Source organism: Aptenodytes patagonicus, chromosome 8, assembly GCF_965638725.1.
Source record: "Aptenodytes patagonicus chromosome 8, bAptPat1.pri.cur, whole genome shotgun sequence".
NCBI classification, from domain to species: domain Eukaryota; kingdom Metazoa; phylum Chordata; class Aves; order Sphenisciformes; family Spheniscidae; genus Aptenodytes; species Aptenodytes patagonicus.
The window spans coordinates 16567536-16581908 of NC_134956.1; the positions used below are offsets into that span (position 1 = coordinate 16567536).

Below are 14373 nucleotides of genomic sequence, written 5' to 3' on the forward strand. Positions count from 1 at the left end.
GGGAGAAGGACCCTACCTGACACGCGTTGTACAGAAGCTGATGCTCAAATTTCTTGATCCCCAAAATGTTCTGGAACATCTCATAGAGCTGCTCCTTGCTGAGGATGAGCTCTGAGGCAGCGCTCGCCGTCATCCTGGCCTGCTGCTTGCGCGGATCCTCTTCCCCACGGTAAATAGCATCAAACTTTGCCATCCAAGAGCTCAGGACTGTCTCCTTGCTGAGGCCATCAATTTCTGGCAGGCTGCGCACTCTCTTCTCAATGTGCTTCTTGAAGACCTCCCGGGAGTCATTCGCTGAGCACCCTCCACTTTGCACCATCCTAGCAACACGGTCGCTTTTCAGGAATACCTGCAAAAAAGGGGTGACTTCAAATGGTGTCAGTTAAAAAAAAAAAAATCCCCCTTAAGTACCACAAAACGCGGTTTCACTGCTGGGAAGCCCGCTAATTGGCTGCCGGTACACTTTCCAACTTCTCACTCAGCAACCACATGTTGCCAGATGGACAGAGGTTTCAGCTGTACTTTAGGAAGCGTAATGAAATCAGGTGAAGCTTCTGCTTTGTGTCCGCTGAAATGAAACATTTTGATGCAATTAGGACTTTATGCGATGTTGTGGTCGCACCTCACCAGATACATAAATGCCCTTTGGGACAGCAGGATTATATTTTGCTCTATCAAACGTTTTAGTAAGTTATTGCACGACTACATTCACCTAGCCAAATTCTGCCTTGTTAGATGGAGCCCAGACATCCTACTCAAGTCAGCAGCATTGCATTGCATTTATCCTGGTAGCCAGGCCCTTGGGAAATCTCTGACCAGTGCAAGGACCAGGCTTACATTAAGCTACTACACCAGAGGAGATCTTTGCAGACTGCCCTGCTGTCACAAGATGACAGGAATGGCATTGTGTTCATTAATTTAATGTTAACTTCAGTTAAATAACGTGTGTGTCCCCACTTCTCCCATACCCTGGTCTTTCCAACCTGGGCAACCAGCACTGCAAGAGCACCGTTAAAACGCCCCGGAAAAGGACAAGGATGAATGGCCTGATCTTTGCAAACTGATGGGTAAACACCCAGACAACTCAGATCACTAAAAGGTGGCATGGCCACAGGTGGATGAGGCCAAATCCCTTCCTGCTCCAGCTCTGCTGAAGTAGCACAGGATGGTTCAGCACGGCTTGAGGCTGCCTGGGAAGGCTTTGCAGCGAGAGCAGCCTGCAAGGTGCAGGACACTGACAGCAGGAGAGAGGGAGAAGGCATTTGATGAAGATGCTCTTCCCACTGCAAGAGCAGCAGAAGGGTCAAAACATAACAGACCCCTGCAGACCAGGAGACACCATGGGAGCAACACAGAGCTGAAGGGTGAGAGACGGACAGGGGGATATTGTGTTGGCTCTCCTCTCTCAAGCCCTGAACACAGGAGAGCAATCGATGCCCAGCAAGAACTGCTGTTTTATTAATGATGCTGAGAACGGATGAACGCAGCAGGCTGGGAAGAAGCTGTGCCAGCACTGGGGTGTATCTGTCAGCTCTCAATAATTAAAGAGCTTGAGGATGACCTAAGGACATGGTAGATTTTTTTTATACCACTCAGCAACATGGCACTCCATGTTCCCAGATGCTTGATGGCACAAGCATCTGTAGGGAGTGGTAGTGGGTTTTGCTCCAGGACCAGCCCAGAAATGCTGCTGAGGAAGAGCTGGGCTGTTTCCTTCCAACATCACTGTGCTGGGGAGCACTCCCTGCAGAAGAGACAGGCAGGACGCCACCAGCAGCTCCTTCAGTCCATGCTGAAATGATAACCAGCACACATTCTGTTTTCTTGAAGAGCTTAAATGTGAGTGATAACAGCCTGGGTGTGTACAGGTGCTTTCAAGTTAGAGGTGAGAGCTATCAAAATCCAAGCTGCCAGCACAGCCGAGGAAGTTCCCAGCACACTGACTGCTGGAAACAGTGGGAGGTCATGGAGAACAGCCCTGCTGTGGCATCCTCAGCTCCCACATCCCCTCTCTAATCATCTGCTCTAGGCGCCTTTGGCCTGACCCTGTGCGACAGCGCTAATGACTTCCCATACCCACCAGCACCAGCGGCTATCGCTATCCATGGTCCTCACCCCCATCGGAGGGGTGACAGCACTGTGAGCAGAAGGACCTGACTCCCTGTCTCCCCTCAGCCCCAATCTTATCCTCCCTGGGTGCGGAGCAGCAGCCAGCAGAGGAAAGGAGTGCTGTGGCTGGCAGAGAAGAAGCAGGCACAGGGGAGTGCCAGTAAGACACAAAGCAGCAGAAAAAGACCGTGAAATAGTAAGATAAAAAAAAGATAAAAGTGTTTTGTCCTGCAGAGCGAGCTGCTTTCTTTAGAAAATACCAAGTGAATCGCCCAGCTGTAAGACTGCCTAGTAGGATTGCCAGGAGTCAAGAATTGCTGGAGCAAAATCCTAGTGTGGGCGCATACACCGGCGCATGCAGAAGGGAACCGGTCTCTGGGAGCCGGGTCAGGCATCTTCTGCCACGTCCACAGATAAGCCCCCCAGGTCACACGTGGTCCTGGCTCTATCTGCCCACAGCAGAGTGGAAATGGGTCTAATGAAGCATTTCCATAATACCCACTAAAGGGACTGCTGCATAAAGTGCTGGTTGACAGACGAAGCTTTACTCATTAGAAGTAAAACGACATGAGAAAAGCTCTCCTGGAGCATCTATTAGAGTGTGCTGGGCCTGTCTCGCACACATGGATCTGCAGGATTCCTGCAGGTACAGCAGTGCTTTGCAGACCAGTGGTGGAGCCTGCTCAGATCACTCAATCTTTTAATTTGATAGCAGCCTGTGAACTAGTCTAAGACTGGCAATCACAGGCTTACCCCTTGACCGCAGACTTAACAGCAGAATGTGGCCATGCAAATACATTCAGTGCAAGAGCAAACACATCCCTGACCTACCCTGTCATCTTTACCTCTTTCTCTAACAAAAAAAAAAAATCATTCCCCAGGTAATATATGAAGAGAACAGATCCTATTTTGCACTGTTAGTAAGTGAACCCCTTAGAAACATCAACCATGTCCTGCACAGAGATGGCCAGTTTCAGCTGAGCAAAAAACCAAGTTTTAAGCATTTTCCAAGCCATCATGCAGCTTGACAAGTCAGTACCTAAATGGAGATTTCTAGATAGTGTCCATCCAAGGGACAGTTAATTGCACAAAACTGAGATTTTCAGGAGCTGAGATAAGCAGGTTCTGCTGTGATTGCACCATGGCTCGACCAAGGGTGGGCATCTCTCTGCGGAGAAAGGAGGCAGGAGGACACCATCAGCAGGGAACGCTGCTCAGACACTGAGAGGGGGCAGAGGCTTTCTGCTGCGAGGCTTTGCCTTTGCCACTGCAGATGGCGGTGAGGAAGACACACAGCCATGCTACAGCTGCACAGAAGCTGAAAGTACACAGCCATAAATTAAAGGAGACCAACAGTTAAAGAGAAGAAAAATAAAGCTGCGCTAAAGGACACAAAGCGATGCATTATGCTTTTTGTGGCCTGTTTTAAGTAGGACAGAGCAGGTGGAGTGCCCAGTTGAACTGAAGACATAGGGTTTGCAGACAGCTAGTGCTGGTCAACTCTTTGTAAGCTCTTTGTAAGTTTGATTACTTGGGGTAATTATACAGCACAGGACTTCTGGAGCTGGTCAGGACACACTTTCAGCCAGACCCCCCAGTGAAACAGGGATGTATTTTGCCTGTTTTTAAGCAGTTTCCTTTTCCTGCCCAATAGTCTTATCTGAATAGATTACGCTGCTCTTACATCCTAAAATGCAGCTCACGCCATCTTGAAAACTTTCTCTGAGAGCATCTGTTCGGTGAAGCGGTGATAAACTGATGATCCCTTGGCAATTTCTTTTCTGATAAGAGATGTAAATTACTCTCAGTTTCCTTCCTGTACAGAGAATGATGGAGCAGTAACTATTAGGCCCGTTTAATAGAGTTAATCCAGAGATAATTTGTGCTTTTCTTACACAGAAGCAGCTGCTGCCGTTTTTATAGAGTTAAAATTCTCTTCAGTTTTAGCATCTGATTTTGGTCCCCTCTTAGATTCCACTTCCAGAGAACTATTTTATGTAGGCAATTCAAAAACTTCACCTTTTATGACAGAATAGCTCTAGGGAGAAAGAGAAATGGTTTGCAGAAGGCTAGCAAAAAAATAAGTGACACTCCTCATACAAATCACAAGCACTGACTTCCTTCAAAAACAGAAGCTCTTTCCTTCTGAGAAAAGATACAAAAGGTAGCATTAAGGGTTGCATACAAAGAGGTGCAAAAAGACAGGCATGCATAATTATTCTTTTGCACAATTATGAATGATGTTTCACGTTCCTTGGTATCATCTAGTTTTGTAGATGTACATCCTCCTCCCTCCCCCTTTGCTTTACAGCACTTGTCATACCAAAGAGAAAAGACAAGACTCTTGCTGAAAATCCCAAAGTCAGTTAGACACAACGCAAAAGCTTCAGCAAGAACTGAACGTGCTGCCCAGTTTTCTCCTGGTATTTTTAACAGGGAGTATGTAACATTTATTTTATATTGTGCCATCTTCCCTATTTTAGAGTACATTGTTTAAAAGTATCAGGAAGATATTTTTCAGCTTAAAGGAAGGGCGATCTTCCCCATAATCAAGCTGTAGGATACACCATGGTGTAGGGGTTGCCACGGTTGCTGTATGGTTGTTATGTTCAAACCCTGAACCTCACAAACCCTGTGATGTACCAGACATCAGGCAGGAGAAGCCTTGCGCTTGCCTTTGTTTTGTGCTGTTTGATAAAGGACAATCTGTTAGTTCAGAATTTGACCCCATCTGTGAACAGGTGTGAGAAAAGGGATTCATATGAATATTGTATCATCTCTCCTTACCTCATAGTAGCTCTGGACAGCGTTTATAAATGCTTCATCTGCCACAATCTGGGTTTCTCCATTGAGAAAGGCCTGGAAACGGTCTTTGATTGTCTGGAGCTGCTGCTTACTTATCTGCAAAACATGCCAAAAGGAGAAAATTAGTCAAGAAAGGTTTATGTATGAGGAAAGAAAGCCACTAATTCTTCTGCAATATCTTATCGGGGTGCTTATGATGTGCACTTCTGCTCTCCTTTGGGGACAGCAGCAATAGATGAGGAACCAGCCATGTGTGGGTACACACACACATGCACTCTTCACCCTGGCAAGTTCACTTAAGCACCATGAGCACCTAAAACCACCCTGAACATCATTTCTAAACAACTCTGCCGCCACAAAACGCATACAAGACTTCTACTGCTTCAGGTACACCTACGTCAAAAGCACGCTGCTGTGTGCATGCTTGGAAGAGACTGTTTCAGTGCAATCTCTTCCCCATTTAGCGTCTCCTCCCCTTCAGAGGATGAGGTTTCATCACCGAACAGGAAGCCTTGCGAGCTGGTTGTTGAAGATGGCACTCATCAGCACTCCGGGGTCTTGGTCTTTCCTCGTTTGTTTTTCTTCCCTTGCTCATTTCTTTTGGCTCGTCACATATAAAACGCCAGTCAGGACTAGTGGCGAAAGAATTTAATGCCATTTAATGTCAAAGAAATTATACGAGGGCAAACCTGTTCTACTTATCCTAGCAAGGACTTTCTCTGCTGTCTCTTTGCTGCTCAAAACAGTTTCTGTCCAGCATACAGCTGGTATAACTTACAAGACAGTTCTAATTTTGGCACAATGACATCAATAGAAAGTTTACAAGGGTTTATTCCAGGCTTGTAAGATAACATGTCATTATTTTGCCAATTTATCCATCAGTTTAAAAACAGATATAGCTAAAAAAACCCCACTTCTTCAGCTTGTAGTGCAGACAAAGTCACAGCAGGCACATAAGTACCAGCAATGCCAGCATAACATCTTAAGATGCAGATAACACTCATGCTGAATGGCTGCAGGGATTTAAATGTAGTTGTGCCTGGTTTACCATGGGGTTACTTCAGGTTTGAGGATAAGAATTAATTTAGACAAAAGAGAAGGAAGCAAACAAGAAGTATGTGAGACAACTTCAAATTTAAAGGGAAAAGAGAGCAGTAAGAATTAGGACAACTATTTACTAATGACCAAAAGGTCTAGAGAAGAGTGCTTTTTTCTCACTTGTATGCCAGCAGAAGAAACCAGCCCATTAGAATGGAAGAGAAAAATAAAATTAACGGCTCTAAGTGTCTAAATGGCTTTGAATAAAGTATCAAAAACTACAGAGATCCAAACAACTAGAGCATAATGAAGTCTGACAAACACAGCTAGTGATAAAAAGCGGGAGAGGGACCACTTGGAAAATGCAACAATAAATATCACTAGATCTAGATGATGCGCCGTGCGGGGTGTTTAGGGACTTCAGTAACGAACATCATGAATACTGATAATTAATTCTGCAACACCACCTGCTGAGGAAGGTTAGTGAGCAACGGTAATTCGATGTGATAATCTGGGATTAGTTTATCCTGGTGCTTATGGAGAGGTGTTCCTCAAAGTGACATAAAGCAAGACTCAATATGCTCTGCTTCAGAAAACATGGAACAGCCTTCACCGCCCCTGTGGGTGCTGGAAGGACGGGTCATTCCCACCCCCAAAACAGCAGCCCAGACTTCACAGGGTCTGACACATGCAACAAGGCTCAGCATCACAGGGCTGGAGCAAGGACCGTCCCTCTAACCTGACCCACCTCAGCTTGGGCACCATCTGCAATGAGCCCTGTGGAAAAGCACTGCCAAAAGCTCCTGGCTTTAAGGCTGGCAGGATCTAATTTTTGGCTCTAAGAGTCCATCTGCCATGTCAGGCACCTAAAACCCTTTGTGGTGTTTGCCAATAGCACCCTAGACATCATGAGCCCTTGGGCAATATGCACAGCATCAGACGTAAAGCGGGCTCCAAACCTATCTGAGATGATGGAAGCTCCCGATAGAATTGAAAAGAAAACTGGGTCAGCAATAAGAGGAGCCAGAGACAATGTGGTGATCGAGTGGGAGACACCTGTGGGAAGGTGCTAGGTCTGTTTTTATTAAGCATTTAATTACCTGGAAGAAGAGAAAAGCAAGATGTTAATTAAATGTATTGATGATTTTGTATTAGCAACCACTGCGAACGTCAGGCAGAAACGACAAGGTGATAGAGGCCATAAGAAACCAAGAAGAGAAACAGGAAGACTACAGGTAACATTGAAATCAGGGTGTTGAGGCACAAGGAAAGACATACTAAGAGCACAGATACTCTGAGCCAAGAGGCTTTTCATTTTGGATTTTAACAATGTGCATGGCATTCCCCCCCCCAGGTTATTTCTTAGGACAACCTCCAGAAGACCTTGCTTGTTCAATTCAGGTAATGGCATCCAGCAGCAATATTTTATGCTCCTTCCTCAATTGAACGGGCTACCTTCAAAATGAATGATGCTCCTTGAAATTCCTAGAAACTCCCAATACGCAGCTCACACGTGAGCTCCTGGGGTCTGTGGAAATGAATAATCGGATTTGTCTCTATTGGAGTGTCAGTTGCCTCCTCCTCACCCCCAAGCTCTATGCAAGTATTTTCTCCAAGGAAAAGGAGATCCTCTCTGATCACACCAGGATGCAGCATGGCCCAGTCCTCAGCTAACGGGACCCTTGGTCTTCCATCCCCACCAGACTGTGAAGCAGCACTGATGACAGATCTGTGTCCGTGCCACTGTTATGAACAATATCAAGAAAGCAGTCAATGTGAGCCAAAATTAAACTGCATTCATATTAAATTTAGCTTCTGCAGCACAGCAGCAGACGCCTGGTGCAGAAAGTCAGCACCAGCAAGGGAGTGGCGGGGACCAGACCTGCACATCAACGAAATCTGCCCAACACACTCCACCTCCCATTTTATGCCTCTTCCCCTCCCCGTCAGGCACCAAGGGCATCACTGCTGAACCCCAGAAGCACCCCTCGGGCAGCTGGGAAGCAGCACCTCCCCAGCAGAGGCTGGACCGGAGCAGGGGGCAGCCTCAGCCCCAATGTCACATTCCAAAGCCTTTAAGCAGGGCCAAGCAATGCTGCCAACCCATCCACAGGCTTAAAAGAGCACATGCCCTGAACACTCACCTGGAAGCTTAAGTGCTTTAAAGGCAGTGGTGTTATTTTATCTCTCGCTATTAGAAGCACCAGTGATCAGCTAGAAATCCATATAAAGCAAGCCAACAGCTTCTGCAGATCCAGTAAGACCACTAAGGAGCCAATGCAAACCACTTCTCACTTAGTTGCCTTCCATAATGTGCTTACAAATAGCAGAAAACAACAGAATTACTTCCCCTTCAAAGCACATCAGTACACTATCACAGCCTTTGCACCAGCTGTGGCAGGAGGTGAAACCGTGTTGGGCTGCAAGCCCAACGGGTGTGAGGCTGGTGGGGGGCAGAGCCTCACTGCCCCTGATGCAAATACAAATCCAGGTGCCGTCGCACAGGAGAGAAGCAGAGAGCTGGGAGTAAGCAGGAGTACTGTGGTAGATGGAAGAGGTTTATTCTATTTACCTTCCCTCACTGCTTTTCCCCACAACTGCTTTCAGTGCGTGACAGCCGTTAAAGAAATAACAGTCATTTCTGCATTCGACAGAGACTGCAGAACACCCTGCTTGCATACAGTGACTCTGGACCCAAACGAACTCCCCCAAGTTAATATTGTGGGGTGTTTATGCAGCAGAGTCTTTCACAGCCTTTCTCTGTCTAAAGCATGTGAGTACTTAAGTTGCCAGATATACACGTGACTATTAAAAATGTAATTAATTGAGTCAGTGATGATGAACTCCTGGCACAGGTATCAGGCAGGGCACCCATGGAGCTTTGGGCTGGCATCCCTAGTGGATTGCATGGCTTTTTATAAGAAGCTTGGCAGAGGTCTTCTCCATAATGGACTAAATTATGGGGAAGAGCTCACCAGTGACTAGATCTGGGCATCGAAATGCTTCCTACCTTCTTGGTCTAACTCTTTAGAGAAACTGCATGCCCAGAACAATCTGGTGACCTCAGAAATGGGGTAGAACAATCTCTGGCATGTGCCATGTCCCCACCATAGTCATAAGTAAATCATGGAGGCAATTTCTTGAATTTGCTTGATGCAGATCTCAGCAAATGGCACACCAGCCTCCTCGGGACAAACGCTCACCAGCAGCTTTCTTGCTATGTGTTATTTTTGCACATATTCCATCTGACTCAGAGCCAAACGCAAACCTGAACGCACAGAGCCATGGCACCTTCTCCAGAGTTGTTCCAGCCAGCGAGCAGCTGGCACCATCTCTGTGCATCGTCTCCAGCCTCCTTCGCCTACACCGGGGGAGCACAAGCATTGCAAAGAGGAGCTGTTTGCCGCAGAAAAGTTTTCTGAAAAATGTTATTCCTGCAATGTGCCTCACTAATCCATCCTCTCTCCAAAATGCTTTGCTGTGTCTAAGCACACAGGAACAAATACGGCCGTACAGCTCACTGCTTAGGGTCTACATTACACAACAATACGATGTTAGCTGGATTTGGGGTTTGTACCCCACACTGTATCATGGATGGGCTCAAAGCAGAGTCTCAGATTTATGTGCTTTGAAGTCTGAAGAACTAAAACAACTTCTGCAGATTTTCACTCTTTTAAAGTGAACTTTCAAATCTGCATGTGTGAAGAAAAGATGATTTGCACTTACAGGACAGTTGTCTTTCCAAGCTTTGTATGACGCACATCAACAGTATTAAATGTCCAAAAGCCACAGATGACGTGCCTTGAAAGCTAGTAGAAAGGAGAGTTTCATAAGAATTTATAAGAATTCTTGTGTAATGTTGCAGTGAGGGTGGTCCAGCACTGAGACAGGGGCCCAGAGAGGCTGTGGCATCTCCAGCCTGGCAAATTTTCACAACCTGATTGCACGAACATGATCTGGTTTGGGAGGGAGCCCTGCTTTGAGCAGGGAAATTGGGCCAGAGACCTCCAGAAGTCCCTTGCAACCTACATTATGCTATGGCAGTACCATATCCAACAGAAGATTTGCAAGGAGAGGCCATCCTAGGTTGTAGATTGCCAAATGTTTGAGGGCTAACTGCTGATTAGTCAGTGGCAGGCTACAGAATAACCCATCCACAGCTGTACGTGTACTCAAACCAGCTAATAAAGCCATATCCATCAATGTGACAGTTGCTGGAATAGCAGTCAGATTTTAACTCTGTAGAAGGAGGTTTTCAAGTGAAAGGCACCCCTGTGGTAGAGAGGTGACCCCCTTTACTGCCACGCTTCAACACCTCTGATCAAGGACTGGGTGTTTTGGTGCACTGACGCCTCACGGTGCCCTTGCACCCAGCGCATCCCGCTGGAAGGGTCTGCCCTGCAGCCGGGACGTGAGGATGCACCGCGGCGCTGCACGCCGGTCCCTGATGGCTCAGCCCATCAGTATCACCCGTGTCTCACAGGAATCGGTTCAGCTGGGGGCTGCAGGTAATTCCCAGGGGAAGCACCTCTGCCTTTTGTCTAGAGAGACCAGCTTACAGCACACGACCAAGAGCAGCTCCTTAGGGCACCTGCTGTTCAGGTACCACGGCAAGGAGGAATATTTAACTGCTCACTGTGCTGTTGTTCTGGGTTTGGTTTTGTAACATCTAATAAATATTTTATTACTCCTCAGCACCAGGTGAATTAGGAAAAAGCTAAACCAACCAAATGAGCATCCCTCATCATCACTGCTTCCTCAGTCAGAAAACCAGCCGCGACATGAACAACATGGAAGGGAGGGAAGGAGGTGCGGGGGGCCGGAGCAGCCAAGTGCTGGCCTCAGGGGAGAGGCCAGAGGCCCCAGCAATAGGCATGAGACTACGAAAAAACCCATCAGGTTATTTTGCACTGGGAAAATGCATCAGGTTCTCCCTGCGCCGATGCTGCTTTCCCTCCAAAGGGAGAGAGGACCACATGGGGGGCAACACATCCCCAGCATTTGGGGTTTTAATTGCAAACTCTCTTGGGCAGATGCGGCTGCTTTGCAAACGGCTGAAAGTCACTGGCTTTTAGCTGTTAACATAAGCGACCAGTATTAACTGCCAGTCTCGGGGAACTTTTCCCAGCTGCCTAACAGTGTATTTTCTGGTTGTTTCAGAGAAGTTTAATATTTGTTACCAGAGAGAGCTCCTTGTGCTTTGGCTTCTGATAGCCACAATACATCTTTCCAGGGACACCGAGCCGACACGTCCTTTTCCCTTACTGTCTGACCATACGTGGATCGCTGTGCACACACCCACTGATCTACCGCTGTCTATACAATTCCCTCTTTGTGTGTGCTTGATTTGTTGCCTCCCCGCTCTGTCCATGATTTACAGGCCCTGGTGCATCCACACTGCCTGCCCTCTCTCCAGCCATGCTCATCCTTTGTGGATGGCAAACGAGAAAAGCACCGGTCACATCCCCAGCCACCAACCCTGCTGCCACCTTCTCCTCTCTCAGAAGAGATGCCCAGTTGATTTGCTGCAAAGAAAACGACTGTGCCATCACCATGCCTGGGTTTATACACGCAGAGCAGTGAAGGGCACACACAATCCCTTCTGCCTGCAGCAGCTCATGCCGTCTGCTCAGCCTACCTGCCATGTTGGGGATGGGTCAGAGTGACGGGGACTCTCCAAGGAGCAACACTCCTACGTACCCACCTGCCCCACACTCAGAAATCAGGCTGGGTTTGGGCACAAGCAACGCAAACAGCCCCTGGGTCCTTGCACACCAGCCCAGCACTGATTTGCATCTCAGAGACTGAACCAACCTCTCACTGAAGCAGCCCGACAATACAAGAATAATATTTCCTGACCTAACAGTAAATGTCTGCTTCAGCAACATGACCGAAGGAGTGAGAAAACCCACCAGAGCTGCCAGGAAACCCGCTCCTCTGCCCAGCCACGGAGCTACCACCCAGCCAGCGCCCTACCACAGCATCAGCTCCGATCCTTGCCAGGACCTCTCACTACCTCCATTATTACAAGCAACCTCCAGGAGCTTTGCAGCACAAGCAGTGAGTGCTAAATGATTCTGGCACTTGCTGGAACATTTCTTCTTTAAAGAGGCTCAAGTATTGCTGGATAAGTAATGGGAAAGTAAAACATCAATCCCTTTGGTTAGGCCAGTTGCAGGCACAAAGCTTCTAGATCAAGCAGTGCAGATCTCTCCTTTCCACTGCCCCAGACTACATCCAGTAGCAGGTTTATCAGAAGAGACAAAGCACAGGCTCTGAGTCACTCTCTTTGAAACACGTGGATGCTCTTTTTTGTCCTCTCAAACCCCGAGTGCATTTCTTTTCTGTGATTCACTCTGCCAGCTAGGCACACTTCTTTGACATACATGAAAGACCTAAAACGTTATTATGGCTGCTCCTACTTTCTGAAACACAGTGATGCACAATGCTAAAAGAGGAAAGCAAAGGCAGGATTTGGGACTGGGCCTTTGCCATGACGACCTTCTCCCTGGTGCTCTCCAAGATACACCTTCCTTCTGCAACCTGCCACCACAGGGCAAGCCTAGATGTAGACACATCAAAAGATACCTTGCCACTGCCTGCTTCACTTGCTACCTCTGTTTGTAACAGGTGTGTCCATCCAACGCTCCCATGTCAACCCTGCATCTCCCCGCTGCAAAGGGTCCCCTTTCCCATGAAGATCAACCACACTTATTGAAAAAAAGCAGCTCTGACAGCTTCAGGAACCTCTGCTCCTGTCCACAAGTTTCCTTCTCCTGCCATCTCTCTCTTCTCCTGGCTGGTCCCTCCTCTGCAGCCAGTGTGCAAGCGAATAACCCCAAGATGGAGCCACCTGACAAGAGCACAGAAAACTTGGAACGTCTCCCAACTTTGATCTTATTTTACCTAAGCAAGCCATTAGCAGAGTGAGTTTGCAGTAGATCCAGCAGACTAAGCTAGCCCTGCTGGGTATTTTTCTGTATATGATCAAACAGATACGTGCCCCTATTTTTTTACTGATTAATAAAAACATGACTTTGATCTCAGAAGAATCTCTCTCTCAGAGAAGCCAGCACAAAATACAAGCAAGAAATAGCAATAATGAAATACTAGGCCAGTGACTGAGCATGGGCTGAGGGGCAATTGCTGCTCTAAGAAACCTCCCTGGCAACTTCTGTTGTGACGGGAGCTTCACCTGGTGAGCTCTGCTGAGTGAAACATATCGTCACCTGGCAGCTTTCAGCAGAAAGCCCAGCATCATCCTGCCTGTGGAAAAGGTGTAGCTGCTCTGTTAATTAAACAGAAAAAAACAAACCCATAAAAATACTAGCAGAAATACAGCTAGCAAATAAAACCAGAAGGCAAATAGAATGGTGGCTGTCTAGGATGGGCAGAGCGACATGCAAAGCCCCCCAGTACTGGGTTGTCCCTCTGAGTGCCCCAAAGGCAGGAGACAAATCCCTTTATTCCCCTGAGGTCTCCTCCAGGCTGGACTCTGCAGCTGGCTTCTCTCCTCCTCCCCTCTCCATCCCAAACACTCTCCTTGCTCCCTCCCAGTCCCAGTCACCCTCTGGTTAACCTCAAGTCTCAAGGGCTGCGAACACAACCGCTTACACAGCCTCCTCTGGAAAATCCTGACAGCAAGGGCCTTGGTCAGAGGTGCAGGTCAAGTCATGTTTGCTTCGACTGGAGTAGGAGCTCTTTGCAAATGCAACAGAAATGGCTTGGCCTGCCCTTTTACTCCAACAGTGCAGTATGTGTGGTAGGTACAGTCCATTGCTGCTCTGAGACCTTCAAAAAAAACTTAGCCCAGGAAAAAGGATCAAAGGAAGATCTTCCTTCTCCTCTTGAGCTTTACAGGCAGTCTTGGAAAGTAACATTTTCACTCCTTCTCTTTTTCTTTTGGATGGAAAACAACACATGGTCTCCTGAAGCTTGTGTTGACGTGACACAGCTTCTGAGACATTACCTTGCATACTTTCATGCCTCAAGACCACAGTGTGCTGCAGTGGAAGGGCATAGTATGGAGCTGGAGAACATCACAGGTCATCTCCCATGAATCACCCATGCCACGTCCCTTGGAAAAGTCAGGGACAGGCTGGGCTATGAACCTACTCGAATTTATATTTCTTTCAGAATATTCTGAGGACAGCTTCCAGAACTTGGATGTTTTACAGCCTTACTGACAAGGAAAGTAAAAAAGTAAGTTTGGGGTACGGATGCTGCACGTCTATTGCCCAGCGGCCACAAAGCCCTAAGCCTCCTGCTCTATCACTGAGACAGACATGTAAAATCTCCCAGTTCAATCATCTGCAATAGATAGCTGATACTGTATTTACTTAATAATAAAAAAAGTTTTGTGCAAAATCTCCTACAAGCTCTAAAAAGGTAGATTCACAAATGATGCCTGGGTGCCCAAAA

The 14373-nt window shown here is 47.3% G+C and overlaps 1 protein-coding gene across 8 annotated transcripts in view; it reads right to left on the reverse strand.

The window, feature by feature from the left end:
- The window catches only part of CADPS (calcium dependent secretion activator), a 229456-nt gene that overhangs the window by 178219 nt on the left and 36864 nt on the right, over nucleotides 1–14373 (reverse strand). For all 8 annotated transcript variants that reach the window (XM_076346560.1, XM_076346556.1, XM_076346559.1 and 5 more), the window contains exons 2-3: nucleotides 4897–5010; nucleotides 17–349 (exon numbers count right to left, since the gene is read on the reverse strand). In XM_076346560.1, the coding sequence (XP_076202675.1) occupies nucleotides 17–349; nucleotides 4897–5010 (447 nt within the window). The remainder of the gene's footprint in view (nucleotides 1–16; nucleotides 350–4896; nucleotides 5011–14373) is intronic.